Source organism: Microcebus murinus, chromosome 4, assembly GCF_040939455.1.
Source record: "Microcebus murinus isolate Inina chromosome 4, M.murinus_Inina_mat1.0, whole genome shotgun sequence".
Lineage (NCBI taxonomy): Eukaryota > Metazoa > Chordata > Mammalia > Primates > Cheirogaleidae > Microcebus > Microcebus murinus.
This window is the reverse complement of record NC_134107.1, coordinates 96,017,620-96,044,180: the sequence shown is the minus strand read 5'-3', so window position 1 is coordinate 96,044,180 and position 26,561 is coordinate 96,017,620. Positions and strand designations below refer to the sequence as shown.

The window sequence follows — 26,561 nt, the reverse complement described above, 5'->3', positions numbered from 1 at the left end:
GCCGGCCCCCCGCGCCGGTTGCTCGGGCCCGCCGGGTCGTCCCGGGCCCGCGGCGCCCGCCGCTGATTGGCTGAGCCGCCCGGGCGGAAGTGATGCTGCTGTCACTGGCTGCTGGGCTCCCGGGAAGCCGCGAGTTTCCGTAGGGAGGCGGCGGCTCCTGCGGCCAGGCGGGTGAGTTGGGAACTAGGTGGGGGCTGGACACTGAAAGTCCAGGTGGCCGCGAACCGGGGGGAGCCGGCGTCTGAGGATGAGGGAGCTGCACAGAGGGAGCCTTCGGTCCTGGAGTGGGGGAACCCAGAGGGACGGGGCCTCAAGGTCTTGGATTCCAGGATAGTAGGGTGCTAATGAGGAGAGGGGCGCATTGCACCGAGCAGTGGAGGGAGAGGGCAGGGGGTGAGGACCGGCGAAACTGACCCCTGTAGGTAACATGGTTTCTAGGAGCTGGGTGTAAAGGCAGAGAGGACGACAGTCGCTTGGGAGCAGAATCTTGGACTCCGGGCTGCCCCTACTCCTTTTCCTTGACCACTAAGAGCTGTAAAGATAGGCGTAGCAGTTAGGAGAGGTGAAGATCTGCTTTCAGAACGTGTTCAAGGTTCCTTTCCCAGAAGCCTGGGGATAAAAGTGCTGCTCTGCAGCTAGGAGACAGGAGAAGCTCAGGTTTCTCTTTCTTCCGGAAATGTGGGATTTTTTTAAGACTGGAGGAGCCTGCCTGGATGGGTCATTATCTGGCTATGTCAAAGGATTTTTTTTTTTAGTTAGTAGAGTAATATCTTGGGACAGTCGAGGCTGCTGGGGATCAGGGAGGGATTTGAGAGGGAATATGTTTGGGAATTTAAGAGGAAAAGAGAGGAAGAGATATGGAATGGATATTTTTGTAGGGAAATGTTAGGTAGCATAAGTTCTTTCCTTTTACATGGAGTCTTCAGTAAAATATCCATTTTTCTGGAATGCTTTGAGTTGGATCTGTCTGGGTGTGTGTCTCTGTACTAAGTCCTGCCCCCATGTAGACTCCGTAGAGAGAAGAGGCTTTAAAAGGAGCCCAGCCATCCATAGGTACCACATGTTCTGCCACCCCATTCACTTGTCACAGTTGCCAACCAGCTCCAACTTGGCTCTTTTATTCTTTGAGTATTCCTAAGACCAAGTCCCTGGTTCTGTCAAACCTAGGTGATTGGAGCCTGAGCCCTCACTTTGAAGCCAACCTGCTGAGCTAGTTACAGGGGTAGCTCTTTAGCGCTGTTTTCCAGTTGTTCTCTTCTGCTTCCCTGCTTGCCCTTGATGCCTGTTTGGTTTCATTGGCATTTTCTGGCTTTCCCCTGCCTCTTGCCTCTTCTCAGTTACCCTGGCACCCTTGGGAGACACGAAAACCAGGAAGTTAACTACCACTTAGACTTCCAGGAGGTGTGTTACTTACCTTCTCAGGAGGCATTTTGGTAACAGTTAAGTCCTCTACTAGACCTCCAGGGGAAAAAATGAAAAGAGGATGCCATGATAACTCAAGAAGTAGGGTTTCTGGATTTTATACTGATTTGGTCTTACAATACCACTTCTGTTGTGGTCTATGATCTGTTTTAGATCCCTAGAAATGACACTTGATCAAGTTTCTTTGGTCACTGGTACTGAAAGTTCATCTAACCTCTGCTTGTTCCATTGGGTTTGGTGGGACATTATTTCTCCTGTTCTTGGGTCCCCCAGGTCTGTAGCCTGTGCTGAGTCAACACTACTCACAGTGAAAGTGATGCCTTTTCTCCCTTTGCACAAGATGAGTGTGACGTGGTTAGCCAGACCAGGAGCTCAACCTCACGTAGCGTCCAGGTGGGAATGGGGCCCCCTTGTGGGGAGTTAGCCCTGAGGACAACTGCACTGAGGAATCTGCTGGGGAAAGACTTACATGCCCTCTAAAGGGGAAGGGGTCCTCTTCTAAAGAACAGTCATATGCTGCCAGTAGTTTGTGGGAGTGGCATGTACTTTGAGCCCTCTGCATGGCAGCAGGGGGAAGGGCATGATGTCTGTGAGCAACTGGCCCCTCTCTGCTGGACTATCTGGTATGATGGGGATTGCTGTGGAAGGTCACCCACTTGGGTCAGTACTGACCCACACTTAATCTGGGGGCTTGTCCCTATTGGTCAGGGATAAATGTGAACAAAAAGAGAGGATCAAATACTCAATAATTTAAAAGGAGTGGATTGGAGACTTCTAGGGAGAACACATTGATGGTTTAAAGTCTCCCTCTCAGATTCCTACAGTTACCAGCTCTTTTATGTCTTTTATGTCCTTCTTCTTTGTCTGCAGCCTACTGCTCTGATGCCGAAGGGGAGGCAGAGAGTGCCACACTTGGATGCCCCCCTGGGCCTGCCCACCTGCCTCTGGCTGGAATTAGCCGGGCTCTTCTTACTGGTTCCCTGGGTCATGTGCCTGGCAGGGACAGGTGGGCCTGAGGCCCAGGGTCCAGGGGGGCTAAGCTGGGCTGTGCATCTGGACAGCCTGGAAGGTGAGGGGGCAGAAGAGACTCTGGAGCAGCAGGCAGATGCCTTGGCCCACGCAGCAGGGCTGGTGAATGCTGGGCGCATCGGTGAGCTTCGGGGCCATTACCTCCTGGTCCAGCCAGCCGGGCGTGGGCAGGCCCTGGAGGTGGAGGCCATCCGGCAGCAGGCGGAAGCGGTGTTGGCCAGGCACGAAACTGTGCGCTGGCACTCAGAGCAGAGGCTGCTAAAGCGGGCCAAGCGCAGCGTGCACTTCAATGACCCCAAGTACCCGCAGCAGTGGCACCTGGTGAGTCCCGCCCTGCAGTTTTCAGTTTCAGCTGGGTAGTTCTGTCCAGTGCTTTAGTGGGCTTCCAACCACACCATTCCTCACTCAGTTGCCGCCATCCTTTGCCTGAGGGCACATTTTTGTGGTATGTTTCGCCCCTGGGCTCTACCTCCCCTCTACCCTCTGCTAGAGAGCCAGCGTTCTGCGGTGCCCAGGGCACGGGCACTGTAGCTAGGCTGCCTGGGTGCACGTTCCAGCTCTGCCACCTACTAGCATGTGCCTCTGGGCAAACTACTTAACCCCTCCATCCCTCAGTTTCTCCATGTGTAAAGTGGAGATTGTAACAGTATCTACCTCGTACAATTATGGTTAGGATAAGTGGATTAATATGTGAGAAGCACTTAGAATAGTGCAAGACTCATGGTGAACACTATTACATAAGTGATAACTAACACTGGCATAATAATTATATCATCCAACACTTAACCGCAGCCACCATTTCATGCTAAGTCACCCGTGACTGATGCTGAACTTGGAGACCCAGGCTGTGGCACCGCCCTCATGTGCCCTCCTTGGCTTTGTTGGTCTGCAGCCTCTGCCTGGCTCTCTGGTGGAGGCCAGGGGTGAAAGGGGGCTGCCAGCTCTAACTCTGTCTCTCTCTGGGGCATGCTGTGTGTCACTGGATTCCTGCCCTCTTTCCTACAGTATAACCGGCGGAGCCCTGGCAGGGACATCAACGTGACGGGTGTGTGGGAGCGCAATGTGACTGGGCGAGGGGTGACGGTGGTGGTGGTGGATGACGGAGTGGAACACACCATCCAGGATATCGCCCCCAACTATGTGAGTGGCCCTGGAACAACCCCTTCCACCTGTACCTCTAACCACCTCTTCAATATTGCCTTAGTCTTGTCCCTTTTCCTAGAGGTCTTTGGGCCAAAAAAAAGGGCCTGGGAGGTGGGATGATGTTTGTCTTCTCTCCTGGACCCAGCCAGCATTCCAGATAGGCAGTCCAGGCCCCGCAGGTGGCCCTACCCCATGGGAGAGCAATCCCAGGCAGTGCTTCCTGCTTCCTGTTGCTGCTCCCTCCCCAGCGAGTAGGGAGTGGCCCCTGTAGGCAACTTTCCTCTCCACTGAATTTCTGAGTACCTTTCTGTCTCTAAAGTGTGGCCTTTAGGTAGCCATAGACCTCTTTTATCCAGGTTTCCCAAGCCATGGAGCAGCAGGCACATTCCTATAGGAGGCAAGAGAGAGGTTTGCTGGGAGCTATGGTACTTCTCAGTTTTGCTCCAGTTCTTTGCTTACTTCTTGAACCCCATGTGGTTTACAGAGATGCCCTGTCTCGAAGTCCCAAACTCCCTGTTCCTTCTCTCCCTGAGCTCCAGGATTTGACCCCTTCTAACCAGTGAGTGACCACATGTTGCCCCTCCTCTGATATTTCAGAGTCCTGAGGGTAGCTATGACCTCAACTCTAATGATCCTGACCCCATGCCCCACCCGGATGTGGAGAATGGCAACCACCATGGCACGCGATGTGCTGGAGAGATCGCTGCTGTGCCCAACAACAGCTTCTGTGCCGTGGGCGTGGCCTACGGGAGCCGCATAGCAGGTAATTGGGTCCAGCCTTAGTAGGCTGCTCCTGTGATCACAGTCTGCATTCCCTGCACCCCTTCCCACACTGAAATGTCTTTACTCCACCCTCAACACGTAGCCTAGAGCAAGGGTAAGTTTATAATACTGTGTTTCCCCGAAAATAAGACAGGGTCTTATATTTATTATTCCTCAAGAAGACACCTTAGGGTTCATTTTCAGGGGATGTGTCATTTTCCCCTCAAAGCCTCAGATTGCAGCACACACAGGATGGCTAGGACCTGACAGGGGAAGCTGACCTTGTTGGTGGGGCTGCCCACACCTTCTGGTCACCTCTGGGATAGTAGCTGTCACGATGGGGCAGATGAGAAGGGCTGCTCATCTTCTTTAATGCTCTGAGACAAAATGCATGGGTTGTGCAGATACGCTGCGTAGCCACGCCCGTCACTGGGTCTTATTTTCCGGGTAGGGTTTATATTGCACAAATGCTTAGAAATCGTGCTAGGGCTTATTTTATGGGTAGGTCTTATTTTCAGGGAAACACAGTAGGTGTCTATAGGACAAATCAGTTCAATGATTTTTTCAGTGCAGTGGTGTTTCAAACATGTTTTTTAGCAGCAAACCCCAATATGTAAAACACATAAGAGTGAACCATTAATGATCTTTTGCTTAACTACATTATATTTGTATTTTAGTACTCTATAAAGTACCTTCTCATTGGTTCTTCCTCCGTAACCCCATGTCCATGGCCATGCTCTTGCATGTCCTAACTCTCCAGTGCTCAGTCCTGACAGTCATGGGCTGCTCTGATCCTTTCAGGAGAGCTGAGCAGCCCTGTTCCCCACTGGAAGTGGTTCAGTGGTTCCTTTGCCTCTCAGACTCTGTCATCAAAGCAGAAGGTGAAGGGAATGAATGGGAAGGCTCTCCTCGCGATTCCTAATTTAATTCCTGGGAAGCTACAGAATCAATGGGCCGACTGTGTTCCTCTTACACTCCTGCAGAGGGCAGCAGCCCTCTGTAAATGAAACTACCGAGGGCACCAGAAACCTTCATGGTCAAGTCCCATCTAAAAGCCCATTTGTCCCTACATGGTCACCAGGATGTGACCCACCCATTTTAAAGGGTAAAATTAGGCATCCATGGCCGGGAGCGGTGGTTCACGCCTGTAATCCTAGCACTCTGGGAGGCCGAGGTGGGCAGATTGCTCGAGGTCAGGAGTTCAAAACCAGCCTGAGCAAGAGTGAGACCCCGTCTCTACTATAAACAGAAAGAAACTAATTGGCCAACTAATATATATAGGAAAAAAAAATTAGCTGGGCATGGTGGCACATGCCTGTAGTCCCAGCTACTTGGGAGGCTGAGGCAGAAGGATCGCTTAAGCCCAGGAGTTTGAGGTTGCTGTGAGCTACGTTGGCGCCACGGCACTCACTCTAGCCTGGGCAACAAAGTGAGACTCTGTCTCAAAAAAAAAAATTAGGCATCCATGAGAGTAGCAATGGTGATGAGTACCACTTATCGAACATCTTCGATGTCAAGCACCGTGCTAGGCGTTTTACATGATTAAGGGTGAAGATCAGAAGGGAACCCTGGTTACCTACATTCTATGCCTCTCCCACCAGCCCCCATGATTGTTAAAGTCTAAGTTCTAGCATTATGTTAAATATTTTTGGACAGGTAATACATATACATGGTATAAAAATTCAAACAGTGCAAAAAAGCATATAGGAAAAAGTGAGTTTCCCACACGTGGCTCCCAGCATGCAGTTCCCAGTCTAGGGGACCAGCATTAGTGAGGAGCTGCTGTGGCCTTCGCTGCCTAGGTATCCGGGTGCTGGACGGACCTCTCACAGACAGCATGGAGGCCGTGGCGTTCAACAAGCACTACCAGATCAATGACATCTACAGCTGCAGGTGAGGCAGAGCTATGGGTGAGGCAGAGCAGGTGGGAGGGCAAGAGGCTAGAGCACCTGGGATGGATCTGCCAACAAAAGGTCTGCAAAATGGGCTGACCCAGCAGGGGACCCCTTACTGGGTTCAGCCAATAAGCTCATTGCCCTAATTTCTTCAGATTTGCAGCCACTGGGTTCTCAATCTTAAGCTTCTGTGACCCCAGGAATCAGATTGCCACATGAGAACCCCCAGCCCCAACCTACCCCACATTTATTTGTTTTCTAAACTCATAAGGCCTCGGGGAGAAAGTAGGCTTTCCTCTCCAACCGCAGGGAAGCTGAATGCCCAGCACCATCCCTGCCACCCTACGTGTATGCACCTGCAGCTTCAGGTCACGGCTGTGGTGGGAAGGATAAGGAGGAACTGGGGTTGGGCAGCCTTGTGGCATTGATGGCACCTGTTCTTCCCCCCAACAGTGCCTCCCTTAAATGCATGACATTCTCCACAGGGTACATTTCCTCTTAGAGAAAGGATAGAGAACTCCTAAGCCTAAGAACCAAGAACTGACACAGATAGATATTCCTTCATAGGTGTTCTGCCATCAAGCCTAGCAGTAGATCTCTAGATCAGGAGAGGAGTGGTCCCTGTCCCTCTCTGGTACTATGTATTGTCCCCTGCTCCCTGCGAAAGGACTTTTAGGGGCAGGAAAACATGGTCCTAAACTAGGGATATGTCCAAGGAAAAGAAAAACCTTGGCACAGACTTCTGTTTTCTACTTTGGAGAAGGGATGGACCTTTGAACCCTATGTCCTTTAATCATGGGAGTCCTAAACTGGAACCCCTGGGAGGAGAGAAAGAGCTGCAGGCAGAATGATGGCCAGCTGAGACTGGGAGGCCCTGAGTGGGTAGCCACAGCCTGGCTCTGCCCCTTCCCTCTGGGTGTTTCTCAACAGCTGGGGACCAGATGATGATGGGAAGACAGTGGATGGCCCACATCAGCTTGGAAAGGTAACTGAACTGCATGAAAAGGGTCTCTAGGAGAGCTGGGACACCCTCCTCATTCAGTCCTGGGAGAACTGCTACAAGACAGTCCCTTTTTCCACCCACCCCATTTGCAGTCCCAGATGTATGCCATCTAGCCCTGCTGCCTCCTTTCAGGAAGAATGTGCCTCACCTGGTGGCAGGAAGCTTGGGGGACACTAGTTCTTAGGGAAATGGAGTGATGCTTTGAGAGAGTTTTCCTTTGGTCTTGTCCTGGCTTCACCCTACCCTCTGATAAGCAGAATATATCCATCAGATGTTGCTCCCCTAAAAGCTCCTTCCCCATCTCCTGTCTATCTTTAAATCTTTCCCTCTGCCCAGTCCCCTTGAACTTTTTTTTCTTTTCTTTTTAGAAGGGTTGGAGAGGGAGATGGGTGCAGTAGGTAGAGGTCTTTCCATGAGTTCCTCAACTGATATCTGACGTTTTTCCTCCTCAGGCTGCCTTGCAACATGGGGTGATTGCTGGTCGCCAGGGCTTTGGGAGCATCTTTGTGGTAGCTAGTGGTAATGGGGGCCAGCACAATGACAACTGCAACTACGATGGCTACGCCAACTCCATCTACACAGTCACCATAGGTAGCGACCTGACAGTCCTCTGTGTGTGTGTGTGTGTGTGTGTGTGTGTCACTTGGTAAGGGCATTGCATATCTTGGTGTGCCCCAGCTTCAGTGTGTCTATCTAAATATGTGAGCACAGGCATTTCTTTGGGCTCAGATAGGACTAGCCCTGATCTCGAAGGATCTTGGGACTTCCTTAGATGTCACCATACACTGGGAACACCTTCAACCCATCATCTGGAGATCACCACCACCTCCACCCCACCACAACTGGTTAAGCCCCTGCTCTGGCCTGTCGTTCTGTGGGCCACTTGCCTCCTGCTTGAAGCCTCCCCTGCATCCCCACTAGCCTAAATGAAGTGCCCTTCACCTGTGCTCCCAGTCAGAGCCTTTGCCACCCAGATGTATTGATTTACTTACCTGACTTCCTACCTATACTATAGGCTCTCTCTCTTTTTTTTTAAGAGACAGGGTCTTGCTCTGTCACCCAGGCTAGAGTGTAGCAGCACGATCATAGCTCACTACAGCTCACTTGGGCTCAAGTGATCCTCCTGCCTCAGCCTCTTGAGTAGCTGGGACCACAGGCATGTGCCACCACACCTGGCTAATTTTTCTGATTTTTTTTGTAGAGACAGGATCTTGCTATGTTGCTCAGGCTGGTCTCAAACTCCTGGCCTCAGGCAATCCTTCCGCCTCTGCCTCCCAAAGTGCTAAGATTACAGGCATGAGCCACTACACCCGGTCTATAGGCTCCTTGAGACCAGGACTGTAGCCTTTTCCATATGGCCCTGATGCCTAGCACAGTGTGTGACTCATAGTAGATGCTCAATCAGTTTTGAAAAAAATGAACATGTGAATGAATAAGTAGGTATAAGAAGACCCCTGGTTTTACCCTAGAGCCTATTGAAAGAATGGTATTGGGGCACACTATACTCTCTGCCACTTGAGGCTGCCTGTTCAGATGAGGATTTGGGGCACATTGAGGGACTTGGGCAACTCAGATCATGTTTAAACTCAGGACAGTCCCCCAGGTGATAGCTCAAAGATGACTCTGGCATTATCAGGCCCGTGGCACAAGACTCCATCCTCATCCAGCTACCATTTCTCTCCTGTGTCCCCAGGTGCTGTGGATGAGGAGGGGCACATGCCGTTCTATGCAGAGGAATGTGCCTCTATGCTGGCGGTCACCTTCAGTGGTGGGGACAAGATGCTCCGGAGCATCGTAAGTGTCTCCCGGGCCCTCTACACCCTGCCCCTGTCCCAAGACATCACATGGCAGGCTTCGTGGCATGTTGGTGTTCCCTGCTTTCCTGTCCTGGCGCTCAGGTGCCACCTCCCCAGCAGGTCTTTGTCTCTGACGGTATGCCACTGTTGGGAGAACCGACCTGAGGACCCTGGGTAAATCTGTGGAAATGATTTTTATCTTAAAATTTTTCAATTAGGACAAATATAGAAACTAAGGGTCACATTCGTTAAACAACTTTTTGAAATGTCTTCCTTTGGTAGAATTCGGGCTTTTGCAAATTTCTGTGGATTTAAAAAAAAAGAAATCATCATTCCATTGCTCTTCAGCCCTTAGATAAAAACTGTGAGTTCTGGTCATGTTTATCTTCAGGAGTAAAGCTAGTGGCTGTTTTTATGGGATGGGCAGGAAAAGGAGTCAGGGGAATGTCTCATGTCAACACGAGAGAGAGCTCTTTCTCTCGAGCTATACTTGGAGTCTTAGCAAACGAGATCACGGCAGGGGAAGCGGAGTGTCTCCAACCTGTGGAACCAGTTAAAGAATTCAGGGGCCATTGTCTACACCCGGTTGGACTTAGCTCCATCCTAGCAGGTTTAGGCCAGGTGTCTGGACCATCATCTTAGAGCTCTGTGCCTGTCCCTGTTGCCCATAGTGGTGTCATATGAGCTTAGGAGGCTCCAGGCAAGAGCTGGGCTGGAGCCAGGTGGTGTCAGATTTCTCCAGTGGCTGGGTTGGGAGGTCTCTCCAGGGCCACTGGGAATTGGGCTGCTTTGTCTTCCTGCTGGGTCAAATTTATTTTCCAAAACTGAAATTTTGTTATGCCAATAAATGACTTCTGGTCTACACAATGTTCCAAGGCTCTGTGCCAGCTGACCCCTACTCCCTCCTCCCCCCGCTCTGGGGAGAAGAGAAGCGGGAGTGGACTAAAGTAGAAAGGCCAGAGAGGCTTTGCTCAGCAGGCTAGACTGTGCACAGAGGGCACCCCACCCCGGGCACGGCTGGCTTAGGACGACGAGCAAGAAAATGCCATACACTTCACCCCCTGGTAAAATTCAGGGGAACCAAGCTTGCCCCTGCCCAAGCCAGGAACCTAAGAAGTCTCCCTAACACAGTTGCCACTCTTGTTCTGCAGTACCTGGCTTTTCTCCTAACTCCATTCAGCTCACTCCCACCCCCACCCCCACCTTCCATCTGAACTGTAAGTGGTCCAGAAATGAAAAGAGAGTTTACTTAGCCAAATTTCCATCCTTGGAATGTCCTTGCATTGGAAACCTGGTGCCAGTTTCTACTCAGTGACCAGGGCAGATGGGTAGAGCAGTCTTGCTGAGGGCAGAGGCCAGGGGCACATGCTTCCCACCATTTGGCTGCCTGGATTTGGAGCCGCTCTGGACTTCACAATACCTGCCCAGGGCTCCTGCCACCATAGGCAAATTCACGGGCCCCCTGGCTACACACTAGACTGTCACTGGGAGGCTGTTTTCCGTAACAGGAAAAAAATCAATCTGCTGCTGGCACGGACCAGGCTTCCCACTCGTTGAGACTACAACTTGGAGAGAGTTTTTCCCTTTTTTCCTGGGAGTGTATGATATCTGGGTGAAAATTACATCTCTTGGCAGCTGCTGTAACAGCTGGAGGGAAGCAGTGAGGACAATGGATAAAGGGCATCTCTTAGCAGAAGTTGGCACACTGGTGTGCAGCCCAGAAGACATGTTTGGAAGAAAGCAATTCTCTGGCCTTAGCGCTGGCACCATGTGCCAAGGATCCAAGTGCCACACAGTGGAGCAGATTCAGGCAGGCCTGCCACCCCCACTCCCATGCCCCTCCCCGCAGCTAAACCTTCTGAGGCTCCAGGGTTGATGAAAGCCTGAAAAGAGCTTGATGCCAGACAGATGACGTCTCCCCCTCCCCCACTCTCGCCTCCCACTCACAAGCACAGGTAGAGAAGGGGGACTCAGGGCACCTGGCCTGGGGCACTGAGGCAGCTTGTCCTGTCTAGGGCCATACAGAGGGTGGGCGGGCCATGTAGACACTGAGCCCATTGCCAAGCCTGGGATGGGCAAGGACACAGTCCTCTCCCTGGGAACACACTCCCTGTGGTCATACCGAGGTCACTCCAGCCCCTGTCACTGAGCTGCCAAGTTGGATTTCCTTGAAAGGTGCCGTCACTGTTGTCCCAGCTCCAGCTGGGGCCCAGTAGCTGCCCTGGCCACTTCCTCTGTCTAGCTTGGTGGTGGGGGTTGGAGGCTTGGGATGGAGAACTTGGGAATGGGAGCAAGAATATTAGAGGAGCAAGACTCAGGAAACTGTTGTCTGCACCAGCACCTGCCCACATCTCCCTCTTTCCCCACAATCACACCCTCAGAAGTGACTTTCATCCTTATCATCGTTATCTTCATTCTCCAGACGTTCTCTTAGGAGGGCAGAAGGATTAAGGATCTCTTTTGTCCTGCCCTGCCAGCAGTTCCCCTCTGGTCAAAAGATTCAGTACCAACAAAGGAAGGGTGCACCTGAGAGACTCGTTCTATACCCCTCAGTACTCAGTCACTAACCCACTTCCCCACCCACTCCACTTCCCAGGTGACCACTGACTGGGACCTTCAGAAGGGAACTGGCTGCACCGAGGGTCACACAGGGACTTCAGCTGCAGCACCTCTGGCAGCCGGCATGATAGCCTTAATGCTGCAGGTTCGGCCCTGCCTCACATGGCGTGACGTCCAACACATCATTGTCTTCACAGCCACCCAGGTGAGATACCAACAGGTGGACAAGTGGCCTGGAATAGCCTGCCCCAGAGTTCAGGTAGCAGGAGGCTTCACTTTCTAAATGTCCCAAATGTTACATACCAAGTCCCTTTCCAAGTTGCACGTGTAAAGAACAGGTGTCGGGACCCCACCGAGGCCATAGACCTAAACTCATTTGTACCTATTCTGCTGATGCCATTTCACCTGCAGAGGAGAGCTCTGGCTGGTCTGTCCCTTGTGCCTTCTGGCTCCCTCTCTAGGAGCAAGCCACTGGGGTGGGGTGGTGACATCATAGGCTTTGACCTTTTGTCCCAGCTTTCCTTGGGGAATTCATTCCTAGTAGCCTCAGTGGGAGTGTCTAGACCAGATCAGCCAGCAGGGTGAGCAGGAAACCAGAGTTAGGTCATTGAGATTACATTGGCAGTGCAAGAGACTAACCAGGACCTCTGTCTTTTCAGTATGAAGATCGCCGTGCAGATTGGGTCACCAACGAGGCAGGCTTCAGCCATAGCCACCAGCATGGTTTCGGCCTGCTCAATGCTTGGAGGCTCGTTAATGCAGCCAAGGTGAATGGGTGTTGGCAGGGTGCCCTGTGTGGAGTGGCCAAGGGAGGGGTCTGAATGCCTGAGACATTGCCTGGCGTATTGCAGGTGCCTGATGAATGATTATTCATTTTATTTATCTGCCACCTTTATCCTCACCCCAGCTGGTATCCATTTTACCTATGAAAAAGCAGGCTTGGCCGGGCGCGGTGGCTCACGCCTGTAATCCTAGCTCTCTGGGAGGCCGAGGCGGGCGGATTGCTCGAGGTCGGGAGTTCAAAACCAGCCTGAGCAAGAGCGAGACCCCGTCTCTACTATAAATAGAAAGAAACTAATTGGCCAACTAATATATATAGAAAAAAATTAGCCGGGCATGGTGGCGCATGCCTGTAGTCCCAGCTACTTGGGAGGCTGAGACAGAAGGATCGCTTGAGCCCAGGAGTCTGAGGTTGCTGTGAGCTAGGTTGACGCCACGGCACTCACTCTAGCCTAGGCAACAAAGTGAGACTCTGTCTCAAAAAAAAAAAAAAAAAAAAAAAAGAAAAAGCAGGCTTGATCCTATAATTGAAGTTTCCAAGCTATTATTATTAGTAGAGAGTAAATGGGACCTGAGCATAGCTTGGGACTCTCGGGGTACTCTGGTTCTCATCTTCCACCCTGGACACAGCCATTTCCTGTGGTTCCTTGGTTTGGTGCCATAGGCGTATTCTGGGGTGTCAGCAGGAGCCTCTGGAGTAGAAGAAAGTGATGAGGACAGGAACACTAAAGCAAGAGTTAGACCTTAGAGATCGTATTGACAAGCGTGTATGTGTGTGTTGTGTGCTTGTGAGTTGATCCGTCTTGTTTGTTAATTTCTCATGTTCCCCCTTTCTTTAATAGATCTGGACATCTGTACCTTACTTAGCATCGTATGTCAGTCCTGTGTTGAAAGAGAACAAGGCTATTCCGCAGTCCCCCCGCTTGCTGGAGGTCCTGTGGAATGGTAAGTAGTCAGCACCCAGGGGGTTAATCTTAGGCCTGAGGTTTGGGGCGGGGTGATGGGGATGCCAAACTCATCCTCCCTGCGGGACTCTTCCCCCTTCCTTCAGGAGCTGAGCTCCAGCCAAACCTGTGGAGTTTTCTTTGACCATTTTAGGACATGTTGCTGCTTCTGAGTTGGCTGGCCCCCTGGCTGCTTAAATGAGACCTTTCTCCTGAGTTACTAGTAGTGAAAAGGAGCCACTAAGCAACCGCGAGAACTACGGGTGGGAAGAGCGGGGCTGGGACTTGGGGAGACGAGCAAGAGTTGAAAGGAGTTTCTGTGACTTCCACACTAAGATCTTGCCAGAGGACTGACTCTATTCAGCCCATTGGCCTTTGGATGAAGTAAAAGGGTTGGGACTTTCTTCCTTTGATTCTCAGTTTATGTACAGAGAGTCAGATGTGGTCTGTTGGGAGCAGGACAGAGTGTCTGTAGAGGTCTCCCCAGACGTCAGTGACCGTCCTCTGCCCCTGCCTCCATGGTGTCAAAGGTCACCAGGATTGTCTGAAGTGTGAGGGGGGAGTATCTTCAAGGTCAGCGATCTGATTTTACATTGAGCACAGAGGCGGAAGACCCTCCCCGAGAAGAGGGATGCCGAATCGGGGTGCTTGTGCCAGAGGATCCCCCGTCGACACGTTTCCTAGAGCATTCCCTACCTCAAGCTCCTTGGGGTTTTTTTTTTCCCTTGAGTAATTTAGACATGCAGAGTTGTAAACTTTTTGTGAAGGTTGAAGCATGTCATGCCTAGTGCCCAAACCAGAACTCTGTCCTCACTTTTCCTGTCCTCTTAGGAAGTGATCAAACCAGAGCCATAGCAGGAGAAGGAATGGCCAAAGAAGCCACACAGAAAGGGAGGGCAGGAGCACTGCCTTCAGTGGAGGCTTCACGGGGAAGAGCTGAGTTGTCTCTCTGCCTAACCACATCCAGCACTTGCCCAGCTTCCCTCCACGTGGAGTGAAACCCATGGGCCAGTCATTGCATTGTCCGTAAAAGGAATGTTATCTTGGAAAGGGCATAAAGCATAAAGCATCGGCAGAGGCAGGGAAGTTCAAAAACATTCCCAGGAATGCAGTTCAGTCGGAACCCCCTGGTTTTGTGCTCGCGTGTCTTGGAGATAGAATGCCCTTTCACTTGCCTTCCAGCGGGTCGCCTCTGTCAAGCGAGGGAGTCAGCTTAAAGGATTAGGATCCTGTCCAGCTTTGTCATCCTCCGCTTTCCCACTAACCAGAATATCCGAAGAACTTCCCTAGGTACTAAGGCATCTGGCAACGGCTTGCTTGTCCCTAGGAAGCAGGAGAAAGAAGGACAGATTGCCCTGGGTGGGGTAGAATGGGAGGTGGTCTAGTGCAGAGAACAGGATCAAGAGAAGGAAGGGAAAGATTCGGGGTGTTTGGCTGCTGGAGTCCTCACCTGTTCGGAGGGCAGCAGGCAGGACTGTGCCGATTGCAGAGGCCAGCCAAGGTGCCTTCTCCACTAACATGACTACATTTACTCCTGAGCAAAAGCAGCAGAAAGGCTAGGCTTGTGGGCCTGCTTGGAAGTTGAGGGAAATAAGTCCAGTTAGTAGAGAGTTGGGCATCTCAGTCCCAGACCATGAAGAAACTCCTTCTCCCACAGCCAAGCAATAGTTTTTTCTACTAGCACCTGGTTGATTCAGTGCCTAGGAATTGGAAAGTTCAATTTTTTTACGGCAGAGAGAGCCAAACATCCCTAAGATGAGGTGAAATACCTCTAAAACTCATAGGCAGCATTTCCCCATAGGACTTCGTGCTGTAATAGAAGGTTCTATATCTGTGCTGCTCGACTCAATGGCCACCAGCCATCTGAGTCCATTGAACATTTGAATTGTGGCTAGTCGGCCGGGTGCAGTGGCTCACACCTGTAACCCTAGCACTCTGCAAGGCTAAGGTGAGAGGATTGCTTGAGCTCAGGGGATCAGGATCAGCCTGAGTAAGAGCGAGACCCCTTCTCTACTAAAAATAGACAAAAACTAGCCAGGCGTGGTGGCACGCGCCTGTAGTCTCAGCTACTCGGGAGGCTGAGGCAGGAGGACTGCTTGAGCCCAGGAATTTGAGGTTGCTGTGAGCTAGGCTGATGCCCCAGCACTCTAGCCTTGGCAACAGAGTGAGACTCTGTCTCAGAAAAAAAAAGAAAAACAATAATAATAATGATTAAATTGTGGCTAGTATGATTGAGGAACTTAATTTTATTTAATTATAATTAATTTAAATTCCAACAGTCACCTGTGGCTAATGGCTACCATTTTGAGCAGCGCAGGCAAAAAGCAGGACAGGTGTCTCGTTCTCCCCACGGACAGGAAGCTGTGAGGGAAAGGGGACTGAGGCCCCTTGGTTTTTTAGATCCTGACACTGGGTCTGAAATCTGCCTCCTACCCTTGGAACTTTGGGAGGAGGGGAGCTTTGGGAGGAGGGGAGCTTTGGGAGGGGGGGAGCTTTGGGAGGGGGGGAGCTTTGGGAGGAGGGGAGCTTTGGGAGGGGGGGAGCTTTGGGAGGGGGGAGCTTTGGGAGGAGGGGAGCTTTGGGAGGGGGGGAGCTTTGGGAGGAGGGGAGCTTTGGGAGGAGGGGAGCTTTGGGAGGGGGGAGCTTTGGGAGGAGGGGAGCTTTGGGAGGGGGGGAGCTTTGGGAGGGGGGAGCTTTGGGAGGAGGGGAGCTTTGGGAGGAGGGGAGCTTTGGGAGGGGGGAGCTTTGGGAGGGGGGAGCTTTGGGAGGAGGGGAGCTTTGGGAGGGGGGGAGCTTTGGGAGGAGGGGAGCTTTGGGAGGAGGGGAGCTTTGGGAGGAGGGGAGCTTTGGGAGGAGGGGAGCTTTGGGAGGGGGGGAGCTTTGGGAGGAGGGGAGCTTTGGGAGGAGGGGAGCTTTGGGAGGAGGGGAGCTTTGGGAGGGGGGAGCTTTGGGAGGGGGGAGCTTTGGGAGGAGGGGAGCTTTGGGAGGGGGGGAGCTTTGGGAGGAGGGGAGCTTTGGGAGGAGGGGAGCTTTGGGAGGGGGGAGCTTTGGGAGGAGGGGAGCTTTGGGAGGGGGGAGCTTTGGGGGGGGAGCTTTGGGAGGAGGGGAGCTTTGCGAGGGGGGGAGCTTTAGGAGGGGGGGAGCTTTGGGAGGAGGGGAGCTTTGGGAGGAGGGGAGCTTTGGGAGGAGGGGAGCTTTGGGAGGGGGGAGCTTTGGGAGAGGGGGAGCTTTGCGAGGGGGGGAGCTTTGGGAGGAGGGGAGCTTTGGGAGGGGGGAGCTTTGGGAGGGGGGAGCTTTGGGAGGAGGGGAGCTTTGGGAGGAGGGGAGCTTTGGGAGGGGGGGAGCTTTGGGGGGGAGCTTTGGGAGGAGGGGAGCTTTGCGAGGGGGGGAGCTTTGGGAGGGGGGGAGCTTTGGGAGGGGGGAGCTTTGGGAGGGGGGGAGCTTTGGGACGGGGGGAGCTTTGGGAGGGGGGGAGCTTTGGGAGGAGGGGAGCTTTGGGAGGGGGGGAGCTTTGGGAGGGGGGGAGCTTTGGGAGGAGGGGAGCTTTGGGAGGGGGGAGCTTTGGGAGGGGGGAGCTTTGCGAGGGGGGGAGCTTTGGGAGGGGGGAGCTTTGGGAGGAGGGGAGCTTTGGGAGGGGGGAGCTTTGGGGGGGGAGCTTTGGGAGGAGGGGAGCTTTGGGAGGGGGGAGCTTTGGGAGGAGGGGAGCTTTGGGAGGAGTGTCTCATACACAGAGAGTGCATGTGTCAGGAGACTGCTGATCACCCCCTTGCGCTGTCCTTCTGTCCTGATTCGTAGTCTCAGTACACTGGCTGACCCTCCGCCTGTGCTGCGCAACCTGTCCCTGCAGTTCTCCACACCTTCCCTCTGCAACCTACCATTTGCCTCTATACTGATTCTTCCTTCTGCCCTCAAATTAAAATCCCTGCTACCCTTCAAGCAGCAGCCTTTTCCCATGAATCAACGAGCAGTTGTTCACGTTATCACACCTGCTCTGCTACTGAAGACTTCCTTCGTGGCTCACAGTGCCCCTTTCTGATCCAGGCCAAGAGCTGCTTCCGATTTCATCCCTCCTGCCCTTCTTCTTGCTCCTGTGACCCCGTTAATGAGGTCTGCTGCAGCCTCTGTCCTCCGCTGACCTGTGCGACTGCCTTTGCTCCGTAGCCCTCTTCTGGCCTGTCTGCCTGGGGTACCTGTTTCCTTTGTTTGCTCCTGAGCTACCCTCAAACTGCGAGTGTCTTCTAGGACTCATTCCATGACCCTTTTTCCTCATTCTACATTCTCTTCCACGACCGTGCAGCTGTGTTTATGACCCCAGCTACCACCTCTCCACGAACGATTCCTAGACCGAACTCTCCTATTCTGAGCCCTCACCAGCGAGGAGAATGGAGATTATCAGACAATGGCTCCCACAAGACTGTGGGCAGATAGAGCCCTGGCTTCTGGGACAGAGTGTGAGAGTTGGAAAAACCCCCAACCCCTCACCAAAGGCCAAAACCCCTCACCAAAGGCCAAATAATAAGATGAGGACATCAGCTGAGTCTTGAGTGCTTTTTATGTGCCAAGCCCTCCTTTTTGGATAGGGTTCCTTTTCGGATTCTATTCTGTTCCGTAGTGTTCCATAACATGTCACTTACTCTCCAGTAAGCCACTTCCCTGCTACGTCAGTGCTCTCCTCCAACCATGCCATAAATATTTTCTTTCATCTTTCTCTTCCTAAATCCCTCTGTGTTGTTGATATTATACCAGTACATTGCACTTAACACATACAAAATTTTAGATCTCATTATCACTTCTCAAAAGCCAACCTGCTTTCCAAGTTTCTCCCATTTATGTCAGTGCCATTATTGTTCCCTAGGCCCGCAGACTTGAAACCCTGACGTTTTTAATCCCTCTGTGTTCCTTGCCTCTCCCCAGGTCTTCCCCTGGCCTTTCCTTTGCAATTTAGTCTTTTTATTTTTTTCTCTGAAGTGTCTCTTGATTGATTGATTCACTCATTCATTTTACAAATATGTGAGACCTACTTTATCCCAGGCACTGTATTAAGTTCTAGGGGTTCCGAGATAAGACATGATTCCTGCCCTCAAAGAGCTCACAGCCCCGTGTGTGGTATGGTAGGGTGTCATACGCACTGCCACAGAGACAGCGCTGGTGCTTTGAGAGCACTGCAGAGACATCTTCTCCCAGTGGGGAAGACAGGGAAGGGTTCTCAAACCGGTGATGGCCCTGAGTTATTTTTTTTGAGGCAGAGTTTCACTCTGTTGCCCGTCTGGAGTGCCATGGCGTCAGCCTAGCTCACAGCAACCTCAAACTCCTGGGCTCAAGCAATCCTTCTGCCTCAGTCTCCCGAGTAGCTGGGACTACAGGCATGCGCTGCTATGCCCAGCTAATTTTTTTCTATGTATTTTTAGTTGACCAATTAATTTCTTTCTATTTTTAGTAGAGATGGGGTCTCGCTCTTGCTCAGGCTGGTTTCAAACTCCTGACCTTGAGTGACCCATACACCTCGGCCTCCCCTGAGTTTTACCATATAAGCTAGCCAGGAGAAAAGGTGAGGAAATGGGCAACCAGGCAGCAGGAACAACATGTACAAAGTTGATGGTGTCTTCAGCGAGCTGCAAGTAATTCAGTATGGCTGGAGCATGGGGTGCAGGGGAAGAGGAGGACCTGAAACCAGAGGTGGCCATACCAGGTAGAACCATGTATGCCATGGTAGGGAGTTGGGGCCTCATCTTGAAGGCCATGGGAGCCTTTGAGAGAGATTGTTGCCAACTGATGTTGGCAGTAAGGGAAAAGGAAAGGAATCAAAGAGATTCCCAGAGCCTTATCTTTTAGAGATGCATACCAAAATCTCTTTTTTTTTTTTTCTTAAGACAAAGTCTCACTCTGTTGCCCTGGCTAGAGTATAGTGGCATCATTGTAGCTCACTGTAACCTCAAATTCTTGGGCTCAAGTGATCTCCTGCATCAGCTTCCTGAGTAAGCTGGGACTACAGGCGAGCACCACCATTTCTTTCTATTTTTAGCAGAGATGGGGTCTCACTCTTGCTCAAGCTGGTCTCAGAACTCCTGAGCTCAAGTGATCCTCCTGCCTCAGCCTCCCAGAGTGCTAGGATTACAGGCGCAAGCCACTGCACCCGGCCTTACATACTGAAATCTTTACTAATGAACTGATATGATGCCTGGGGATTCCCCTGATAGAATCTAGGCAGGGGAAGAAGTAGGGGTCATAGTGAAAGAAATATATTGGCCATATATTGATGATTATTGAAGTTAGGTGTTGAGAACATATGTTCTCTCAACTTTTATATAGGTCTGAAATTATCTGTAATAAAAATGTATAGGCCAGAGGCGGAAGGATAGCTTGAGCTCAGGAGTTCCAGACCAACCTGAGCAAGAACGAGACCCCATCTCTACTAAAAATAGAAAAAAATGGTGGTGCTCACATGTAATCCCAGCTACTCAGGAGGCTGAGGCAGAAGGATCACTTGAGCCCTGAAGTTTGAGGTCGAAATGAACTATGATGACGCCACTGCACTCTAGCCTGGGTGACAGGGTGAGACTCTGTCTCAAAAAAAAAAAAAAAAGACCTTTCTCAAGTTTGACAGCAAAGGAAAGGAAATAATATCTGATATGTGTGTAGCCTTAAGACTTGCTAAGTGCCATTCTGAGCAGGTTGGCTATATTAACTAATCCTGTCCTCCTATCAGCCCTGTGAAGTAGGCACTGTTACTAGCCCCATTTTACAGTTAAAGAAACTCGTTTGAGGCCAGGCGAGATGGCTCACGCCTGTAATCCTAGCACTCTGGGAGGCCAAGGCGGGCAGATTGCTCAAGGGCAGGAGTTCAAGACCAGCCTGAGCAAGAGCAAGACCCCCGTCTCTCCTATAAATAGAAAGAAATTAATTGGCCAATTCTATATATTAATATATAGAAAAAATTAGCCGGGCGGCATGGTGGCGCATGCCTGTAGTCCCAGCTACTCGGGAGGCTGAGGCAGGAGGATCGCTTGAGCCCAGGAGTTTGAGGTTGCTGTGAGCTAGGCTGACGCCACAGCACTCACTCTAGCCTGGGCAACAAAGCAAGACTCTGTCTCAAAAAAAAAAAAGAAACTCGTTCGATTCTCACAGCTGGTGAATGGCAGAGCTGGGATTTGAACCCAGGCTGGGTGGCTCCAGAGCCCACACTCTTAACGCTGGTAGGTGGAAGGAAGTAAAGAGTTTAGGAAAAGTTTATTTGTTCTTGGTTTGCATTTGTAGTAGGAAAGCTGTGAGCAAGAAGATCCAGCCAAGAAGTAGGTAATTGAGCTGATCCAGGATTTGACTCGGGCCAAATGTTACTGTGAAAGGACAAGAAGGCACAGGGAGCTTAGAGCGCAGACAAGCAGGCTGGAGAGTCATGGAGCTGCGGCATCTTAGCCTGTTAGGAAAAAGGAGCTTGGTGGATTGGATTGCAAGAGTATGAAGGGGTCAAGAAGGGAATGAAAGGAGGGGTCTCGTTTTCAGAGAAGGTGGGACATTGACTTTGGAGAATTGACAGAATCATAGAAAGTGCATACATGCACAGGTACACACACAGAAAGGATACTTACTGGCGTGTTATCAAAAGTTCTGGTTGCCTTTTGTTTTTACTTTTGCCCATCTGCTTTTCTAATTTATCTTCAATTAATTTGTATTGCTTATATAATAAGAAACCCCACGATGAAAGTTACTAAGCATTCAGAAGTGAAGCAGCCTCAGGCATGGTGATAAGCGCCTATAGTCCCAGCTACTCGCGAGGCTGAGATGGGAAGACCACTTGAGCCCAGAAGTTTGAGGCTGCAGTGAACTGCCTCAGCCCCTGAGTAGCTGGGACTACAGGCATGCACCACTGTGCCCGGCTAATTTTTTCTACGCATTTTTAGTTGTCCAGCTAATTTATTTCTATTTTTTCAGTAGAGACAGAGTCTTGCTCTTGTTCAGACTGGTCTCAAACTCCTGAGCTCAAACGATCCTCCTGCCTTGGCCTCTCAGAGTGCTAGAATTATAGGCATGAGCCACTGTGCCCGGCCCAACCTAATTTCTTAATAGTCTCCAACTGAGTCTTCCACTTCAGTAGTTTTTTTTAGGTTTTTTTTTTCACTTCAGTAGTTTTTTTAAAAAAAACTTTTTATTTTGAAATAATTGTAGATTAACAGAAGGTTGCAAAGTAATGTACAAGAGAAGTCCCATGCACCCTCTTCCAGTATAATGTCTCACACAATTATAGAACAGTATAAAAACCAAGAAATTGATGTTGTACCAATCCATAGAGCTCATTCAGATTTTACCACTTTCACATGCACTCAATATTTTGTTGGGGGGGGTCTGTGCAATTTTTTCACATATGTAGCCTTGCCTAACCACACCTACAACCAAGCTCGGAACTGTACCATCACCACAAGACTCCCTTGTGTTACCCCTTTGTGGTCACACCCATTCCCTCCTCACATCCCTAACCCCTGGCAACCATCCGTTCTCCATCTCCACAGTTATGTTATTTCATGAATGTCATCTAAATATATTCATGCAGTATATATCCTTTTGAGATTGGCTTTTTTTTTGTTTTTTTGAGACAGAGTCTCACTCTGTCACCCAGGCCAGAGTACCATGATGTCAGCCTAGCTCACAGCAACCTCAAGGGGTCACAGGACCCCTCATGGCACTCCTGGACTCAAGCAATCCTGCCTCAGCCTACCGAGTAGCTGGGACTACAGGCATGCGCCACCATGCCCAGCTAATTTTTTCTATATATTTCTAGTTGGCCAATTAATTTCTTTCTATTTATAGTAGAGACGGGGTCTCACTCTTGCTCAGGCTGGTTTCGAACTCCTTACCTTGAGCAATCCTCTCACCTTGGCCTCCCAGAGTGCTAGGATTATAGGTGTGAGCCACTGCACCCGGCCAAGATTGGCTTTTTTCATCGACATAATTTCCTTGAAGTTTTTACACTTCAGTGTTTTCTAAAAAAATTAACATTGTATTGTCTTCACTATGAGACTTGTTCATTTCTACCTCTGTCTTTGTGTGTTCTATTTCCTCTCCTACAATACTCTCCACTGACCCTCTCAGCAATCTGGATTCATTTCCTTCCTGAGAGTGTGTGTCACTGCTCTGTTCCCTTGTCAATTATGTATATATCTCAGACCATATCATTTTCCACTTGCAGGTAGAAGGTAGGGACCATGCCCAACTTATCTTTATATTCCCAGCATCTAGTACAGTGCCTGAAATGTAGGAGGTACTCAGCAAATCATTTTGGGGATGAATGAATGATTGAAGTTGCTCTATTGGGTTCTGATATTGTGTCTTGAGAATGTGCTGTCTTCCCAATTAGATTCTAAACTAGATTGTAAACTTGAAAGCAGCAACTCCATTCCATTTACTAGTATGCGCTAGGTCCCAGTGAGGGTTGCCATAAATGTTTGCATGTGGCTTCACTGAGCGTGTGCCTTTGTGTATATTGGGATGAAGTGAGGGTGTGTTCGTGGGCTGGTTTCCCAGCTGCCCAGCCTGACTTCCCACAGTCAGCAGGATGGACCTGGAGATGTCGGGGCTGAAGACCCTGGAGCATGTGGCAGTGACAGTCTCCATCACTCACCCACGGCGCGGCAGCTTGGAACTGAAACTGTTTTGCCCCAGTGGCATGATGTCCCTTATCGGCGCCCCTCGCAGCATGGACTCGTACGTACATTTGCTTGTGACCCTCTGGGCTCTCTTTGCAGCAAGAGCTTTTCTAAGGAAAAGATGTGGGAGAAGTGGATCCTGGCACTGTCCTCAGCTGCTGTGGCATGGCCATCCCTGGCCGCCAGAAGCCATTTAGCACATGCTTTCTTCAAGTGCTCACAATGCGCTGGGCACTACGCTTTACATCCATTTTCTCTAATCCTTGCAAATAGATCCCTGCAGAATAGACTTTATAACCTCCTTTTACAACCAAGGACACAAGTCACGGAGCTAGTAAGTGCCTGAGAGAGTAAGAAAGAACCTAGATCTGTGGGCCTCCCAAGTCTGTGTTTCTCGGTGCCTGCTTTTTCCACTACACCACATTGACCTGGGTGCCTCCTTCCATGAGACCCCAGGAGCAAGGGACAGCACTTGAGGACCCCTCATGGCACCTATCTAAATGGCTGTAGCTCATTTCCGTGGCCACTGCATTAAGAAAGTGACGTTTCTGGAAGAAGGGGTCGACTCCCTGCACCATGCCTTCCACATTTTCTGCTGTGCTCTTTCCCCAGGGATCCCAACGGCTTCAACGATTGGACCTTCTCCACTGTGCGATGCTGGGGGGAGAGGGCAAAAGGTGTCTACAGGCTGGTTGTCAGGGATGTAGGTGAGCCCCCCTGCCCTTCCACCAGGGCCCTGCCTGTCCTGCTCGTCATCTGGTCCCTCTGCATCTTAGAGTCCCCACAGAAGGTGTCCCATGTGGAATGCATAGGGTTGCCATTGGACCAAGAGGGTTGATGCCAAGAAGTATGCCCCATCCAAAAAATGGGCATTGATATCTAAAACTGTTCATTTACACTACCTCTCATATTCCTTGGAGAAGTGACTGATCCATTTTTCCTCAGGATAGCAACAAAAATTCCTTGTTGAAACCACATTTCAAGTCCTTTCACATATAACCATCCTTCGGCCAGCCCTGGTAGGCAGGTAAGGGCAGGACTCATTTTCACCATTTTTTTTAAAAACTGGCCCAGAGGTTTGAAGTGACTTGTGGAAGGTCTCAGCATCAGTGACTATGGAATATCGTCAATATCAACACAGAGACTGTAAATTGAGCCCAACACTCCCAACTTCCATCAACTTAGGTGTCCACTAGACCAATGGTTTTCAAACCTTTCTTTAATTTAGGAGAAAGACATTTTTTTTTCAAGCAGAATCCCAGCTGCACCCCTAGAATATGAGAGTAAAGGCAAAACTTCTCTGCTTTGGAGTAGAATCTTTCAACTCTCCTTTCCATTCCTACGGGAACCCAGTGAGGCACTTCTGCAGAGCTCTGGGATCAGTGGGACACGGTTAGACAGCTACTACAGCAGACCGTGTGCTCTCAGCCCCTTTGGGTGGCGGGGTGGGCAGGGCCTCTGCTGTTTGGCATGGCCAACAGAAGGGCTGGCTCATGACTGCCCCACTTGCTGCCCTAGGAGATGAGTCGTTGCAGGTGGGCATCCTCCGGCAGTGGCAGCTGACCCTGTATGGCTCTGTGTGGAGTCCCGTAGACATAAGGGATAGACAAAGGTAGGTATAGCCACATGTGTCCGAGAGAATCAACTTGTGGGGGCTGGGGAAAGGGCTACCTGGGGAGCCCCATCCCCCTCTGAACTCCAACGGTGCTACCCAGCTCCAGCCTCAAGCTGGTAGATAGAGCCAGTGGCTGGCGGCCCCCAGTGCGCCCTTCCCTTTTCCCTGTGGGGCTTCGCTCCCTCCAGCCGTGAGGTAGGAGGGTGGGTGAGGGCTGTGGGAGCCATGTTTGGCAGGGCACCCTTTTCTACTCCACAGGCTGATAGAAAGTGCCATGAGTGGGAAATATCTGCATGATGGCTTCGCTCTGCCCTGCCCCCCTGGGCTGAAAATTCCTGAGGAAGATGGTTACACCATCACCCCCAACACCCTCAAGGTACTAGGGCCACGGCTCAAGCTACAGGCAGACAAGACTGTCCTGGGGGAATTGGTCCTTGTTGTGATGTTGAGGTGACATGGGGCATGAAGGATTGGGAAAGCTGAGTCCCAGCAGTGGTTTCACAGCATGGCTCCTGCTCTGTGAGCTAACTCAGGCTCTATGAGGGGAGGGACAAAACGAGTGGTTGGGGTGGGAGAGGCGGTCCCAGAAGGGAAGGGACTTTTAGAGTCCATAGTTCTGGGCTGAGAAGTGCTACAGTCCCTCATGCAGGGTGCTTGGCTTTTCTGCAGACGCTGGTGCTGATAGGCTTTTTTACCGTCTTCTGGACCATCTACTACATGCTGGAAATATATTTGAGCCAGAGGAACGTGGCTTCCAACCCACTTTGTAGGCGTGGACACTGCCACTGGCCCCAACGGAGCCGAAAAGCCAGGGAGGAGGGGACAGAGCTAGAATCAATGCCACTGTGCAACAGCAAGGATCTAGACGGAGTGGAAGCAGAGAGCGGAGGCCCTCCCACGACCTCTGGCCTCCTCGCCCCAGACTTGCTGGATCAAGGGGACTGGACCCTGTCCCAGAATAACAAGAGTGCCCTGGACTGCCCTCACCAGCACCAACCCATAGACCTGTTACAGGGGAAGGAGGAGCAGATCTGCTGACCTCAGGGCCTCACAGACTCAGTGTGGGACAGGCTCTTGCTTCCCCAAAGCGGAACGGTTACAAAGCTGCTCCCAACTAGCAGGCGCTCTGGCGGAAAAGCAGTCCCACTGCTTACGTCTGGAATGTGAGGCCTAAACAGCATCCTCTGACCGTGCTCAAGGAGGGTGAGTGCCTTGTTAAGGTACAAGTGGCAGAAGATTGGTGCCCGTGGTCTGGTGAGAGCCATGGTATCTTCTCCGACTGAACAAGAGGTGTTGGAGAGAAGGTCTTGGACAAGAGATCGGTGCGCCCTTTGGGAGGCCTCTGTCCTCATTTCTCTTGGGCAAACCAGTTGTCTAGGCACACCGCCCCACGCATGGGGGACTCCCAGACCATGCCTGGGTTGAGAAGGTGCTGCCCCGGCCAGGAGAGCATCTCAACAGAAACATTGCTGGGGTCCCTTGGGAAGAGGACTTGGGGCTGGAGGCTGGGAAAAGCCCCCAGACATGCCTGTCCTGAAAGCAGCTGCCTCCGTTATCCTTTCTCTAGACCCCTGTCAGAAGCCAACCTTGAAAGCACCCCACTCCTTCACCATGCACCCCTTCCAAAGGGCACAGTGGGGATGGGTGTGGCTGGCCAGGTCCCGGGCTGCTTCAGGAGGGACTCCTGCGGCAGGACTGTGTGTGTTTCAGGAGACAGCCTTGGGCCGCTGCCACTCCAGTTCTGCGACCACCCTGTCTTCCTCCGCAAAGTGCTCAGGGAAATGGCCCTCCCCTGGGAGGTCAGCTGTCTGCCTCGCTGGCTGGGACTCTTTCTCCCTCTCGTGGCCTCCCACGCTAGTCGGCTGATCTGAATTTCTTTTTTAATGCTTAAGATTTGGTTTTCTCTTTTCATAGCAACATTTTGTTGAATTTTTTTTTCTGCACAGCTTTTCCAAAATAAAAACCTTCTAAACAA

General features: G+C 51.2%; 1 protein-coding gene across 1 annotated transcript; it reads left to right on the top strand.

Moving 5' to 3' along the window:
* The first annotated feature begins 94 nt into the window (after window positions 1-94).
* PCSK7 (proprotein convertase subtilisin/kexin type 7) lies at window positions 95-26,561 on the top strand. Its single transcript, XM_012773665.2, has 17 exons — window positions 95-171; window positions 1,696-1,815; window positions 2,293-2,772; window positions 3,457-3,591; window positions 4,192-4,357; window positions 6,159-6,249; window positions 7,182-7,236; window positions 7,707-7,845; window positions 8,948-9,048; window positions 11,647-11,814; window positions 12,269-12,376; window positions 13,232-13,334; window positions 22,873-23,029; window positions 23,584-23,678; window positions 24,490-24,583; window positions 24,845-24,962; window positions 25,256-26,561. Exons 3-17 carry the CDS (start codon window positions 2,305-2,307, stop codon window positions 25,622-25,624), a joined length of 2,367 nt encoding a protein of 788 aa, XP_012629119.2. The 5' UTR covers window positions 95-171; window positions 1,696-1,815; window positions 2,293-2,304; the 3' UTR covers window positions 25,625-26,561.